Raw genomic sequence first — 16,388 nt, 5'->3', positions numbered from 1 at the left:
ACCCTTAGGAGAAATATTTTAAATGCAATACTTTTGCCTGTTTCCCACCAACACCTTATGAAAGTACTGCATATAATGGATCTTGCCAAAAGAAAGTACAAAGTAGCCTGGGGGTAAAATGTAATGAACTGCCATCAAAAAGAATGGAAGAAAAGACTTTCCTTTGGCTGAAATGACTGATGATTTCCTTTCAGGGGCGTATTTATCAACCAAAGAGAGGTTGCTTAGTTTTTCTTCTGTTTTGAATATATAATCTAAATGGATTCATAATATGACCCTTGACTTTTAGAGAGTCAAAATGAACTTTATCCAGTTAAGCATATGAGAGAATCACATTGGGAATTAGAGATCTGAATCCTTAGTTTCGCCTCTAAGCAAACTAGAGTGACCTTGAGTTTGTTCTTTAACTTCTTAGGTGAGAAAGACTAGGTGGTCAATTAGGTATCACCATCAAAGAGTCTTCACAAAGCTTATTTTCGCATCAAGTTTCTTTGGTGCTTGACTCCTCGCTTCTAAATTCATCTCCTCTCCTAAGGATACTTGAATCTGGGGCCCTCATCCCTGGAGTCCTTCCACTTATAAACAAGGTCTCAGAGCTTCGCTGAAGTTGTTTTTATTTCCATAAAAAGATTCATGAGGATATTAAAATGGTTTGTAATCAATCTCTCATTTTTCCCAGGACTATGTTCCGTTTTTAGTTTGTTTTAAGAGTAAAAAGCATTAAGTAAGTTATGGCTAGGCAGACTTAGGTAATTAAAACATTTTTGGAATATCATAATATGCAATTGACTGCTAAGGATTTTTTTCCTGTTAATTGGAGCTTTTAAAAAATGAAATAAGTAGCTATGTCTCGAATCTGATTATTCCCTACAGGCATGGAAGGGAATGTTATTTTAAGGGGTGGTAAGCACAATCTGGGCACAGAATCAGAACTCAGAGGTTATCTTGGTGGCTGTTTAATAGCAGCTGCATTGAAGGCATAGCTTCTTAGCAGGAAATAGCATCATCCCCCACACATATGTGTTGTACTAAACTCAGATGAAGGGAATAGGGATGGGAAACACAGGGGAAGTGTGATGGTTAAGAGCTCAGACTCCAGAGTCAGCCCATATACATTTCATCCCCAGCTCTCAAGCCGGCTCTGCTGCTTACGGGGTGTTTGACCTTGTGCAGGTTACATGGTCTTGGTTTCATCATCCTGAAAATGATGACAATAATAGAGTCTTCCTGATGGGAGTGTTCGAGGATTAACTTAGTTAGTGTACATAAAGCCTGGCATGTACTAAGTGTTGTATCTCCTTAAGAGGATGTGCAGGCCAGATAAGTTAGACCATAAGTGTTAGAAGAGAGAGTGGTCATTGGAGGCTTGTGAAAGTTGAGGAAGATTCGAAAAAGGAAGTGAGTTTTTGAGATGCTAGGTCTCGGAGAAATGTCACTTGAATGGGCAGGAAGGAGGAAAAGAATATCACAAAGTGTGAAGTGGTGTGGGTGAGATCAAATTCCTTTGTTCTTATAAGAATTTGAAGAATCTGTGTCTGTTACATATTTGTAATTTGACATCTGGTTTTTCTTTATATGGTTAAATATTTGCAAAGGCTATTATTTTTGGTATATTGTAAATATTGACATTTTAAAATTAGCATATCCAATGGGTAGCAGTTTGATACTAAATCATGCATTTTTTAAAAAGCCTGAACAAGCTCCTCTTAACAAATTTCATATCATTATTTTCTCCTTGAACTCATATTTCCATTCTACTTCCTCCACCAATTTTTATCTTAATGTAATACTTTATGCTTGAGAGTCTTATTGGTCAACTTTCATTATTCTTCTGAAATAAATGTGTTTTAAATATATGTTTTAAAATTCTGTCATCCTAAAACTCCAAAGTATTAAATTTCTTCTGGATTGAGTTATAAAAATTATTATTAATAGTATAAAGTGATCAAAACATATAATTGATCTATATATATTACCATTTTGATCATTTATTTTATAAACTTTAAGAGAAACATTTTTCTTAATGAGATGAATTGTACCCTTTGTATTCTAAATGTTTATGCATTCATTGGTGAATGTTACTTGTTGCTAGAGTGAGATAGGTTTCAGCATCGATTTTATTCTTACTTTTTATTCTTATAAATGTAAGGCAAAGGAATGTTGCTAACATAAGTAGGTGGGAATAGAAGTAGTTTAGTTATGAGAATACTGTTTAATTCCTTGAACACTTTCTGAGTTATATTCCATAAATCACAGTGATCTATTGCCAAACATTAATCAATTATTTTTAATGATCTACTGTCTGACAGCTTTATTAGGCAACCTTCAATTTTGTTGAAAGCCAACAATTGGAAACCGCGTTTTGCAAAAATATTTGTTCCCTAGTCATTAAAGTTCAATCAGACACCAATATTTTGAGAATTGTTTTTGTTCAGCCCCACTGGAGTTAGGGTGGGTGAGAGACATGCTGCTGCCTTTTTTTTCTTTTTCTTTTTTTCTTTATCTTTCTCTTTTTGGTTAAGTTGGGAGAAGGAATAATGACAGTGTAGTCAAAAAAGAAAAACAACAAAGGAAGAACCACATGCCTCCATGGCAGGTCCCTTTTAGTGGAATCTGAGCTTCCTATCTAAAAGCGCCTTGGAAAAGAGCATGGGAGAGTGAGGACAGGAAGTAAGCGACTCCGGAGTGACTGTGGAGGCAGACAGATCATTGAGATTACTCCAACATTCTCTCCTCTGTGCGAGACCAGCCCAAGTCTGAATTGGGGGTCATGTGCGGTTTATTCACCTCCCAGGGGGAGGTGACGGTTAGTTAGACCGAGTCTGTTTTGGATTTAAAAGAATGTTACTGATATAGGTGTTATGTTCCTCCAAGACAGGGCTGCTAAGAAACCTGTTGTTTTTTAAAATCAGTGTTTATTAGAAAAGAAAAAGACAGATTCCCAGTTCTGTTGTGTTTAACCAGAGTTTGCAATCTGCGTGATCAAATGCTATACCTTTCCTATTATGCATTTACTTTTGTGTCATGAGAATTATTGAAATCAAAAGCATAAAAAATGTAGACTAGTGCCTAGCTCATGATAAGTTGATCACTAGTAGTCATAGTTATTTATCTAGTGCTTTATAAATGAAACACAGTGGTGCATCATCATTTTCTTAAATTTGAGTCTTGGAATGAAATTTACTAAACTTTGTATTCCTGAAAGCAGATGTTAAAATTTTCACTTGTGGAGAAATAATCAATGTGAACATTTACAGCCTTGGAAATCAGCAAGCACCTCAGAGGAGAAATTAGATCTTGTAATGGACGATAAGTTGAGTTAGTCAACATGGAGAAAAAGGTCATCTGCTTGTGGGAATTACTATCATTTCTATTCTTCGTACTTTCAGATAGGAGTACAGTTTTTTTTTTTTTTTTAAGTATAGTCATGGTATTATTTGCTTTCTAAAAACATCATCTACATGTTGACCTACTAAATTTATTGTTGTTGTGAGAATTGTCATTTAAGTGCATGTGTCAAACTAAGCAGCGTGTGTTAATTAATAATCATGTGTCAACTCCCAGGTAAGCTAGATAAGTTTACGAAAAGAATGTCACAAAGTAAATACACACTGGGAGCATTATTTTTATATTTTTGATCACTTAAATACAAAACAAAATTCTCCCAGAATTGAAGGGGAGGTATTCAAAATTAGAAGCCCTGGTTTTCCATGACAGCTTTTATTGTCCTACTTCTGCTATGATGTGAGGGCTCAGTCCCTCTCTGTGTTCAGACACAGACTTGAGGAAAAGAGATGAGGACAGCAGACTGATAGCAAGGTTCTTCTTTTGTTCCAGAGCCCACATTTTAAGGACAGTCACTGAAGACCTTGCTTTAAATCTTGGATGGTTTTATTGAGGATTTATTTTATATGATTTCCTATCTATGTCAGATTTCTGTTAGACTTTTGTTTGAAGGCTTAAACACCTCTCTTAGGGCCCTCGCCATCACTTTTCATTTTTCCTGGTGGGTGTGGGCCAGTTGCTGTTTTTCCATCTTGATCTGATGACTTGTCCTAAGCACACATTGCATGCCACTAACAAGATCTTGGATTCTTGCTGGAGTGTGACTGAGGCTCTCTTTTTCTCTTTCTCCCAAGCTGCTGCCTCTCATTCCTGTAACTACTTTGGTGTCATGAGAGAATTGTCTGATTTATCAGGTCTATTCCTTGGAAAAGTATACCTTGCATTTCAGAATTGCTAAAGTAAGGTGATCTAGACAGGTGGAGGGGCCTCAACTAGGCTGTTCCAGGTAGACTTTAGCATGGTCTGATGTGAAGACAGTAGACTGTGCAGAGGAGATATGCCTAGGATCCTCCAGAGGCCATTAGTTGCTGCTCACAGCCATGACCCCAGGCTTTCCATCTGCATGACTTAGTCGTTAGACCTTCCTGGATATTTGCTCAGCCTCTTCTTTCAGGCACAGGGGATGTGTTAGAGGCGCTCTGCAGTGTTTCTCTCCGTACTCCTTCGAGGTCGTTTCTTGGTTTCCTTAAGAGCTGAGCAACAGAGTCAAGAGGTGATGCCCTCTGACCCTGACCCCTTGCCTCCTTAGTTTCATTTTTTCCCCTGCCTTCTCAGAAAATATTCTTTTTAAAAAAATGCTTAAAATTATTTTTATGTATAAAATGCAAATTGTGTGTGTGTTTATACACATATTCTTTTGACAAAAATTTCACACATTATGGATATAACACAAAATCTGTCTGGAATCTGTGTCTGGTCCGTATCCACTGCTCAAGAGAGGTAATACAGATATCTGTGCACTCTTGCTCTCTCACACACACACAAACACTCACACACACACACCCCTATAGAAATGTATATAATATTATGTTTGTGTCCGTTTCTGCATAAAGTCTGTCACGCCGTATAAATGCCCTGTTTGCTTTTTCCATCAGATCTTTCTCTGCCAGGGCAGAGAGTTGCCTCATTCTTTTCATTTGCTACACAGCATGGGTGTACCTGATTTTACTATTCATTTGCCTTTGATGGACATCTAGCACGTTTCCCCATTTTTTTTTTTATTCTTGCACAGTGTGCTGTAAACATGCTTGTGCTCGTGATTAGTGTTCATTTTAAGTAGATAAGAGAGATAATTAGGGTATGTGTCTTTAATATTTAATGTGTATTTATTGGCTTCTAAAGTGACTGTGATGTTTTAAAAGAGATATTTGGATTGTTTTAAAGAAGTTTTGAGTTCTGGCAAGCCTTGTCCCTTCATTTTATTTCATTCAGTTCAGTAGCTCTTGCTGCGTATCAGATCCCAGGTCAGTGCCCTCTCTCCTTATTTAATAGTAATCTGGAGCTCTCCTCTGCTTAGAGCTCCTACAAAGCTTTCCCTAATCCTTGGTCCCAGAGTAATTTCAGCATTTTCCAATAGTTGGTCTGCCATTGAGACATGATGGTTGAGAGATTTAGTCCTGGTCCTGCCAGGGCTTGTGATCTGGGTAGATAATTTCCTCCTAGGCTTAGGGTCAGGATTGAATAAGTTACTATATGTAAAGCCTATAGTACGCGTATGGTACATACATAGTAAGCACTTGGTACTTGTTGGCTGTTGTCATTCCCTCATACAGCTGCCACCCTTCACTCACTTCTTGTGTACCTATTATGTACTGAGAGCATAAAGATAAAGAAGACATGTTTCCTGTACCTGAGGAGCTGACATTCTAACATGCGTGTGTTTGCTCAAAATGAAAGGGCTTACTTCTCATCTCTCTATTTGAACCTTATCCATAGCCCATCTGCTTTTGCCCGCCAGCTAACTTCTGCATGATGAGGGACAGCCTCCCACATTTTCACTCATTCTGTTTAACAGTGATTCAGCACCAACCATGTGCCCAAAAGATTGTTAAAAACTGAAATACAAAGATAGTGTGTAAGACAGCCTGTGTCTGGGAGAAGCTCATAGGCTTTAGGGATTCTTTTGGCTTCTCTGTTATAGCTTTTCACCTGTGAACTGGCTGAATTTTCCTTTGTGTTGCCTATGTTAGTAAGAATAAGCAGTCTCCATCCTCTTTTCTCCAAGGGTGCAGAGTGTGAGGTGCTAGCAAGAGAGCACTTAGTTCTCTTGAAACCTGGGAAGGGCCTCACACCTGCTCCCCCTCCCCCGTGGACTACTCTTGTAAAGTAGGAGCTATTTTCTTTCCCAGGATTTAAGGAAAACCAGAGGGGCTCAGAAAGCCCTGACTGTCTGTGCTCTGGTAGAACCATTTTAGTAAAAGTATCTTTTGCTGCCACATCCTGCAAAGATCCAGCAGATCACTGGGACCACTGGGTTTGTATCCCTGCTTCCTGGGGAGTTCTCCCCGCAGTCCCATAAGCTTCTTTGGGACTGGCACGTCTTAGGAGTTCTTGATACAGAACTGGAAAAGTTAGCAGTCTTCTTTCTCCCTCACACATGTTCTTCTTTTAAAAATAATAATTTTTCTTTGAGAACTCAAGGATACCTCCTTGCTTTTATTACCATTACAGTTTTCATTTAGTTTGTTCATAGTAAGTATATTAAGTCTGATCTTATTTTAAAAGTCTGTCCTGGCACAGAATTTAAATTAATGTATTGCTGAATTGTGAATGGACATGGAGTCCTCCTTTTAAAGGAGCCTTAAGCATTTGTTGCCCCAATAAGATATGAGCATAATACAGAGCTTGAGAAAGATGATTTTCTCAACAGAAATAGTTTATCATTGCTAGAGGTAATGTGAAATTATTAATTTTTCCTTGAAGCATGTTCCCTGTAAATGTTTTCCAGAGATACATGGCTTGAAATTAATGACACTCTCCTTTGTGAAGACTTTATTTCATCTCATGTGTTTTGTTGACCCCTGAGATAATATTCCATCTAGAGAGGAGAAAACATAAAGTAGTACTAAAAACCCTACAAATGCTTTCAGTAAAGTAGAGTCACTTACCATCTGCTGTTTTCCTTAATGCTGCCTTAATACTGGCATCCCTAGTGCTACATTTTGGGTTTGGGCATCTTTGGTTCATTTGTGGATGCTTGTCTATTAAAATTTCATATACAATTCATTTGGTTTTAGAAAAATACTCTGGTTAATATAAGTATACCGGAACGAATGTTTGCATTTAAAGTAATGCATTTCGTAGTTCAGAGAACATACTATTTATTGTTCTATCGCCAGCGTATGTACATGTTTTTTCCCCCCAAACTTCCAAATAGTGATGAAGAAGTTTGGATCAGCTATGTTGGCAGGTTCTTCTGGTAATTCTCAGAAGGAGATGTGTATATGCGTTTAGCTAGCAGAGGTTAGTGGTTCAGACTGTGGTTATAAAGCAGGAAAAAAATGGCACTTCCTTCCCCCACCCATGGAGATCATACTCATCATAGTAAGAAACTGAAGTTGGCTGTGGTTGAGGTTGTTGAGTTTGGAAGAGCAACATCTACCAGGAGAGAATTTCTGTGAGCATTCTGAAAATTATATTGATGGAAGCTACTGCCCCTTTAGTATTGTTACCTTATTATTATTTATGGTGTACAATTTCCAGTGTACTTTTCACACGAACCTATAATGCCTGGACCAGCTGCATTTACATTTTTTCTACGAATCCCACAGCTTCAAACTTCCTTTCTATTTGCTGTCACCTTCTGTAAGTTCTGGGGATTCCTCTTGGCTCCTGGAAAAAGGCTTCCTCACTCTTTCTCCCCTTCCTGTTTTTCTGTGCACAGCCCTCTTTGTCTGAAGAGTGCGCTGGTTATCAGCTGAGTGACAGCTTGTGTGTGAGGAGGGGAGAGGTAGGTCAGAATAACAGCTGTGGGTAAGTGTCCAAGGGTCTTGGAACCTCAAAAAGCTTCAGCTGTATGAAATAGGATATGGCCGATCTTCCTTCTTTGACCACTTTCCTAATAGCTCTCTTTCTTAGAGGATCCTACAATATCTTTTATACCCACTCAGTCTGTATTAAGAGTCTTGTGTTTCTTCATAACTCTTCTCTCCAACTCTGAAATAGAACCAAGGGTTCACTGAGGACCTGAAGATAGAGTTAGGGTAGTATGACAGATAGAAATGAGTAAATACTTTAGGCTTATCCAAAAAAAAAGGAAAAATGTTCAATACATCTGTGACTTTTTCAAGCTCTCTTCTGCTTTATGTCACAAAGGGCAAAATGAATCACTACATTACAAGGGGTCCTAAGAGATACCAAACTCAATCAAAATTGATTTAAGTTTGGGGAGCTCTCCAGATTACACTCCACAAGTACTAGTGTGGTAATATCGGTTTCAGTCATAAATCATTTCATTGGATCTCCTGTCTCTTTTCCTGGATACAGATCATGGGCAATAATACACTGTGTCTTGAACCAACAGAGTGTAAATTTCACTGCTCATAATTTGCAGTGTGTGAGGAGAGCCTGGTGAAGAAGTAGGCTCAAATGGCTCTGCTGAGGAATGGCAGCACCCATGAGCGGTGGATTGACCTGTAGTGGGGCTGACCTTTTCTCATTTAATGTCCCCTTTCCCCTCTAGAACTCATTGCAGAATCATTTGCATGTTATATTTCATCTATATTTATCTCATTCCAGCCTCTCCATCCTTTTGTTGAATTATATATGCTCCTGAATAAGTGTTTTCTATTGTCTGATTAAATAGAGAGAGAGGTGAATTGTGACACCATTTAGTGTATGAGAGATGGTAAATATACGAAGTAGGAAACAGGAAAATATGTGTAACTTTGGAAGGAGTTCTGTACAGTATATTTAAGAAAAGCAGGGCAATTTCTTAATGTATATATTCTTTCAAATTTAGGAATAGAAGGACAGTCTGTGGAAATTTCCAATATTGTGGACATCCGAAAAGAACATAACCGTGAGATTGCAATGAGAATTTCTTCTAGCATCAACAGCCAAAACAGATTTTATACTGACCTAAATGGATACCAGGTAATTTTCCTTTAAAGTTTTTAAGTAATGGTTATAGTATGTAACTTTTATATGTGATAATGGGTCAGTTAATTTTGGATCCTTTGAAAAAATATGCTTAAGGTTGCAAATTATTTCTAAAATAAAACTGAATTTTAACGGACACTTTTAGGTTCTATGTTCAACCAGATTTTCAAGGTTAGAACAAATATTTGCAAGACTATTTTATAAAACCTATTTGTAAGGATTTATTTTTTTCAAAGGAAGATTTGGTGACCATTATGCATGTTGAATACTTTGATGCTAAAATATATGTGAATTTATCTAGTAGAAAGGAAATATTAATTAGGGATTGATGTAGTATATCTTTTTTTTTCCTCATAGGGAATTGGTCCATGCATATTTAGTTTATTCCACTTATATTTTTAAATGTGTGATTTAATAATGGGCTCTTAAATTTCAGGAAAACTCTTCTCTCTACCGATGTATATATATGTATGTACATTTATACGTGCACATATATGTGTACATAGACATACAAATAAAAACATTTATCTGTTTAGAAATGTGAGTAGGTATGTATTTAGTCCAAATTTTCGTGAAATAGTTTGAAATAGTAATGGGAAAATTGATTCATAAAAATTTTTCAGATTGTCATTTCTCTAATTTGCTTGAGCTCTTTTGATTGTTACCTAAATTTCTGTATTCAAAGTGTATGTGCGTAACAACACATCTTTGAAATTATACTATTAAAAACATGAGCATGTTTTTGAGACATTAGCATTTTAGAAATTTCTGACTACGAACAGAAATAATTTCACAAATGCTGTTACTTTGATTTTCAACTGGGATGAGGGAAAAGGATTGTGATAATTTCTCTTCCACAATTTCCTGCAAAAGTTAAATTTAAACCTTTCCAAAGCATAAAAATTGCAGCATACATTTTGAATTAACATGTTAATTCTACTACAGCTGTTTGGTTTTCAAATGAAGCCCTGGTTTTATGGTGATTCATTTTCCCTTGTGTACAAAAGAAAGGCTTTTCTTAAAGTCTTACAGAAGCAATAATTTGTAAGTGTGGGTGTATACATGAATGAAAAAACTTAGTGAAAAATGAATAAAAATTTCTTTACAAGGATCAAGCATTTGAATAAATAGGAAAATATTATTTTTAAGTCTATAACCTAAATGTTTCTTCTTTAGAATAGGCCTTTACTTAAGCTTTGAAAAGAGTAGTTACTTGGGCCAAACTAGAAGTCTAGACCCACAGGTGTGGAGTGTCACACAGTTGTGACAGTTTTAAATGTCCTTTTTTTAAGTATACGACTTAATTGGAGTAGGAAGATCAGGATTGGAGATTTTTTCAAGCTAGCTTTTCCTTCCTTCCTCCCTCCCTCCCTCCTTCCTTCTTCCTTCCTTCATTTTACAGTTTTTTTTCCCCCCTACCAGCTTATTAATTTCCTAGGGCTGTGATATAAACTGCCACAAACTGGATGGCTTAAAGCAACAAAATTTATTCCCTCACAGTTTTGGACATTAGGAGTCCAAAATCAAGGTTTGGGCAGGGCCCCACTCCCTCCATCAGCTCTAGGGAAGTATAACCTTGTCTCTTCTCGCTTCCGGTGGTTGCAGACAATCCTTGGTATTCCTTGCCTTATAAACACATCACTCCAATCTCTGCCTCTGCTGTCACATGGTCTTCTTGTGCCTCTGCATGTGTCTCTCTGTCCAAATCCCCCATATCTTGTAAGGACCACTCTTTAGATTATCGCCCACCCTAATCCAGTATAACTTGACTATATATGCAGAGATCATTTTCAAAATCACATTCACAGGTTCTGGGCAGACATGAATTTGAGGGGACACTATTCAAAACCAGTAGGTTGAAACAAACTGCTGCATGGTTGTTGTGAGGATTAAAGATCTTATTTGTGAAATACCCAGTGCTGTGCCTGGCGTTCATGGATACTCAGTACATGTTAACTTATTACGTTTACTTTGTACTTCTTTTCTGAGTTTCATGTGAAACTTTCATGAGTTTAAAAGAAGAGGTGACATTTTTATATGGTATAAGACTTCTGATAACAGAGTCTCTGTTTGGTGTCTCCTGCTGAGGTTTGAGTGAGTCTCTGTGACCCAGACCAGCTTAGTGCATTGTCAGTCTTCCTCAAAAAATAAAGTTAGAGTTGTATTTCATGCGTTCAGAAACTAGGCCAAGAAAAATTGGAATTTGGATCTACATTGAAACTAAACAAGAAGAGTAAGCATTAGTTTTTAAATATAAATATGCATTTGATTATTATAACATAGTATGTTAGAGGATTTGGTGGGGAGCTGTGTGGTATTTATTAAAACTGACTCAAGAATTATAAGATATATTTCTTGAAAGGGGATAGAGAGCTATTATGCTTAGCATTCATTACAAAAGTTGTGTTTTAGATTTAGATGTGAAATGAATACTTAATACCTTTATAATTTGTTATATGCAAATATTGGAGAGCTAGAAGACTTTTGTTAAGGATTTTTATTCTGAATTTAAATAGTAATGCCTATTTTCAAAATCTGGACAAGTTCTGCCGTTCTTGTTTAAAAATTGTTTTCTAAGATGCTCATGGTTTTTCTTCATATTGTTTTGAAGAGTGTTTTAATTTCTAAGTTAGCTGTTCTATTGGACAAGAAAGGTGCTGTACCTTTTTCTGTTTGGAACAAATGCCGTCTGTAGTCAATGGTAATTTTTTTAAGTACATGTGTAAATATCACTTGATTTTTTTTTTCCGTAACGAGACTTGTTTGGTCTTACAGATTCAACCTAGAATGACAATGAGCAAATTACCTCTTCAGGCGAACGTCTATCCAATGACTACAATGGCTTACATCCAGGATGCTGAGCATCGCTTGACCCTGCTCTCTGCTCAGTCTTTAGGTGTTTCAAGTTTAAAAAGTGGTGTGTATTGCTTAGATTTTTTTTTTGGTCTTACAAGTTTCACTTCCCAGTGTAGTCTTCCTGTTGATCACACATATTACCATCCATCCCATCACAAGCTTTCTTCTTTTGGGAACCAGACTTGTTAGCTAATTTTGAGCTTTGTGAGACCACCATAAAATAATAAATTTCCTCAATCTTCAGAGGAAAACAGAGGGACCTAAAAGTCCCTGAAACTGGTTATTTTTAAGGATAATTTACTTCTCCTGATAGCGTATTGTTTGCAAAAGTCTCTGTCATTGTTGTGAGTGAATGGATATGGAAATTCAGACTCAGGTTAAACTAAGTTTAGATAATTTAGACTTTAGATAAGTTAAGTTTGCAAAGGCAGAAAGTTAGTTCAAGCTTAGGTCCTTCTCTGAATCGGGTTCTTCCAGGCCACTACCACCTGAAAGATGGAAAGGAGTAGAGATGATACAGATATGGGAATAAATTGGTGACAGACATGTCTTTATGGATTCCAAAAGAGAGACTGAAATGGAGAGAAAGAGAAAATAGATCATAGATTGATATTTGTAAAACTTTCTATTGGGAGACTAGTCCTTCATAATACATGTTTTTAATTATCATTTGCATGTCAATTGCTCCTCTTTCCTTACATACTAAGAACTGCAAAGACAAGTGTGTTATAGAGCCAGGCAGGTAATAAATGAGTGCAGGTGCCCAGCATATTCATTTTAATATTGGGCATATGCTTACAAACCCACTTTTTATATTAGGCGTGTACATGCATTCTGTACTTCCACACACAGAAAACCTTACTACTTGTCATTTTTCTTTGTGGCCTTCATTAGACAAAATCATGACATCATGTCATGAGGACTTGAATGCAGTTATAAAAATAATAATGGCCTCACGTCGGGGCTACTGCAGGGAGTGCTGGAATTTGAGGGAGTTGCAGAGCACCCCCCCCCCCCGGTACAGTGGGGCAGCCACTGCATAGTGTCAGCTCCTCGCCATGGGGAAAGGGGCCCAGTGTTGCCAAATTTTTTTGTTTTTGAAGAAAAGCCCAGAAGTCTGGAATTTTATGAGAAGTTGCCCATTCTGTAAATGTTGAAAACCTCTTTGTGTCAGAGATGACTCCTGAGTTACCCATTTTTAAACCCTGCCTTAAATTCTCAAAACTGGGCTGTAAATAAGGGACTAGACCTTAGGATTCAAGCAGTCACAAACCAAACAGTGTTATCTCACTTCCTTGGTAAAGATCTGATATAAATACCCGGATACCCTAGTGTTTGCATAGCTATGGATATAGAAGCAATTTGAGTACAGGCCAGGAACTTACTAAGTGTCACATAGTATATAGAGTAACATTTGGAGGCAGAAGAGTTAGAAATAACCAAGAGATTGATATACTACTTTGAATGTGAAGTGATCAAATTCTAGATAGACATGGGGACAATTAGCCCCAGGACCTGAGGAGCAAATTCTAGACAAGTGTATTATAAAATATGGAGAAAGCAACAATGAAAATTCTAACCACCGCTGGTAATTTTAGGTACTGGACACCTAAACTGAGAAGAAAGAGGCTAAACAGAGTTGGTTTGACTATGTAAGCATAATGGTTATTAAAATCCTTTACGTAGTTCCCTTTTATGCCAAATGATTGCTAAATACTGTAGCAAATATAAATGAGTGGATGGATGAATATATATATATATTTAAATACATATAACTTTAGTGGGTTTTGGGGGGAGCATAATCTTAAGCATATAAATATGTCTCTGGGTGATTTTTTTTTTTCCAGTTTTTTTAGTTTGTAATTTCATAACCTAACCATTAGCCTACAACTCAAACTAAAGGAGTTGTAAAGTTATTCCATAGCGAATAAAGGAACCAAATATGACAACTTTTGGGGCTAACAGACACACAAACGGAAGGGGGTACATGGTGCGTGTCTCCAAATCCTAGGGCTTCAGAGAATCACAACACATCAAGTAACCTAAAATTTTACTTCAAATCCTTTTTAGATTCTATCCTTCTGTGTTTGTCTTCTTACTCCATATGTGATGTACATTTTTTAATGAACCTCATAAACATTTTTAAATTCCTAGTGCTGCCACTAAAAGTTTTAGAGGATTAAATGTACTGTTTCAATTAATTTTGTGTGTTTCACTTTAATTTTGATCTCTTCTGTCCTGTTTTTAAATTTCTTATTAGATTTTACTAGATACTGATAAAGAAAAGGAGAAATACAATCTTGTTTTATGAATTTATACTAGCTGCTTTGAGCTATTATCGAGAGGAAGTCCATGGTACTTTGGGTTGTGGAGATCTGTCTCCCTGACTGGAGGAGAAACTTAAATCGAGACCCTGCCTTGTATTTATGAGATTCTCAATGAATAACCCTGGCCTGTTTGTCTGTTTGGTAGGTCAGATTGAAGTCATCATGGATCGAAGACTCATGCAAGATGATAATCGTGGTCTTGAGCAAGGTGTCCATGATAACAAGATTACAGCTAATTTATTTCGAATACTACTAGAAAAAAAAAGTGTCGTGAATATGGTAGGAAAAAAGCTCTCATGTTCTGATGTTGCTTGTTCTTTGCCATCCAAAATTATGACTTTATAAGTTTTTATTTTTTGCATTTTCCAATATTGAGATATCTTTATAATAGACTTAGCCTGTATTCACAAAAAGAAGTTCAGTTATATATATCTTGTAAGATTTACATTTAGGCCATTTTATTTTTTTAGTTTTGCTTATTATGTAGATATAAAGTAATGTGAAGGAATCAGCTTGGGTGAAATTTCCTGAAATTACTTTGAAAGAAATAAGAGTTGAGTTTAAAGAATAGAGCTTAGTCATGTACTTAGATTAAATTTGATTAGTAAAATGTATTTGAAACCTTACTCTGCTCATTCTAGTCTTAACTCATCTGTTGAAAGTAGATTTACTTGTCTGCCTTCTTGTTCAGTTTTCATCACAGCAAAAATCCAGCATTCTGTGTAAAAGAATCTGGCAAAAGCTTGGTTGGACATGAACCAACCTGACAATATACTTCTTCAGGTGGCAAAAAAGTTACCCTCAGAGCCCCCCGTAGACTGCTGACTACCCACCTCAGATGGCCCTAGACATGGCCCTTTTTCTCTTACCCTGCTCTCCCTCTGTCTGCACTGACCATTTCAAATCTTTTCTACTCTTTTCAGCCAGTGGCCTCACCATCCACTTTGTAGAAGAGAACAGCCATTCGATAGGGCACTCTGTTCTGGATACCAAGCATCTACTCCCACCCTTTCTTTCTTCCCTCATATTACCTTCCTTTCCTTGTAGCCCAGTCCCTCCAGTGTCCTTGGAACTGACCCCCCATCTCCCTCTGTTACTGAGTCCAAGCTCGCTCTGCTCGCCGCACAACAGGCCAATGAATCGGAGACGAGGTGTTGAGGCAAGGAATACTAAAGTCGGCAGACCGAGAAGATGGCAGGCTCATGTCTGTCAAAAGACCATCTTATCGGTGTCCGGATGCTAGTTTCTTTTATAGAATTGGAGAGGGAGAGGCGGGGAAGTAAAGCAAAAAGGGTTATGAGTCTTGCAAAACATCTCCTGGAATGACTAGCCTTGGGGAAGCGATGTGTTAGTTTCACAGGCAGGTAGGGTTCCCCAGGCAGGCCATTGTGTGTGATTAAAGTAACGAAAAGCAGGGCTTCCTAGGTGGTGCAGTGGTTGAGAATGTGCCTGCCAATGCAGGGGACATGGGTTCGATCCCAACTCCAGAAAGATCCCACATGCCGCGGAGCAACTAAGCCTGTGCACCACAACAATTGAGCCTGCGCTTTAGAGCCCGTGAGCCACAACTATTGAGCCCATGTGCTGCAACTACTGAAGCCCACGCGCCTAGAGCCCGTGCTCCGCAACAAGAGAAGCCATGGCAATGAGGAGCCTGCACACCACAATGAAGAGTAGCCCCCACTCACTGCAACTAAAAGAAAGCCCTCACACAACAAAAAAGACCCAACACAGCCAGTAAAATTAATTAATTAATTAATTTTAAAAAAAGGTAACGAAAAGCAAAGGTTAAAGTCAAAAAAAATCAGATCCAACATGGAGTCCGATTTAGCTCTTCCGGGAAACATCTCCTAAGGATCCTTTTGTTAATCATCTTCCCTCCTTCCCTGTCCCTGCCCCTCATAGCCTTTCTGTTGGCTTTTCAATGCTTTTGATTTTCTTCTATTAAAAACAAAAACAGAAAATAGCCCTCACTCAGACTCTCATTTCCGTTTCCCCTACACTATCTCCTCTACCCCACTGAGCCAGAGCTGATGAGATGAGTTTGTGTCCTCACGTCCCTCTCACAGTCGGTTCATTTCAGTCTGATTTTAGCCTCCATCATACACCCTTGCCCGTGTCACTAGATCCAGTGAGTGTTTTTGCTTATCATCTTACTTCACCTTTCAGTAGCATTTGACACTGACCCTTGTCATGTCCTAAAACACTGCCTAGCCAGGGCTTCCATGGTGCCCTACTTACTTGGTTTTCCTCCTGCCT

The 16,388-nt window shown here is 37.7% G+C and overlaps 1 protein-coding gene across 2 annotated transcripts in view; it reads left to right on the top strand.

Moving 5' to 3' along the window:
- Window positions 1-16,388, top strand: part of MAN2A1 (mannosidase alpha class 2A member 1) — a 164,426-nt gene that overhangs the window by 126,942 nt on the left and 21,096 nt on the right. For both annotated transcript variants that reach the window (XM_057737710.1, XM_057737718.1), the window contains 3 exons: window positions 8,807-8,940; window positions 11,722-11,863; window positions 14,275-14,408. In XM_057737710.1, coding sequence (XP_057593693.1) covers window positions 8,807-8,940; window positions 11,722-11,863; window positions 14,275-14,408 — 410 coding nt within the window. The remainder of the gene's footprint in view (window positions 1-8,806; window positions 8,941-11,721; window positions 11,864-14,274; window positions 14,409-16,388) is intronic.

This window comes from Hippopotamus amphibius, chromosome 1 (genome assembly GCF_030028045.1).
Source record: "Hippopotamus amphibius kiboko isolate mHipAmp2 chromosome 1, mHipAmp2.hap2, whole genome shotgun sequence".
Lineage (NCBI taxonomy): Eukaryota > Metazoa > Chordata > Mammalia > Artiodactyla > Hippopotamidae > Hippopotamus > Hippopotamus amphibius.
The sequence above is the reverse complement of the archived record's forward strand: the minus strand, read 5'-3'. Positions and strand labels throughout refer to the sequence as shown.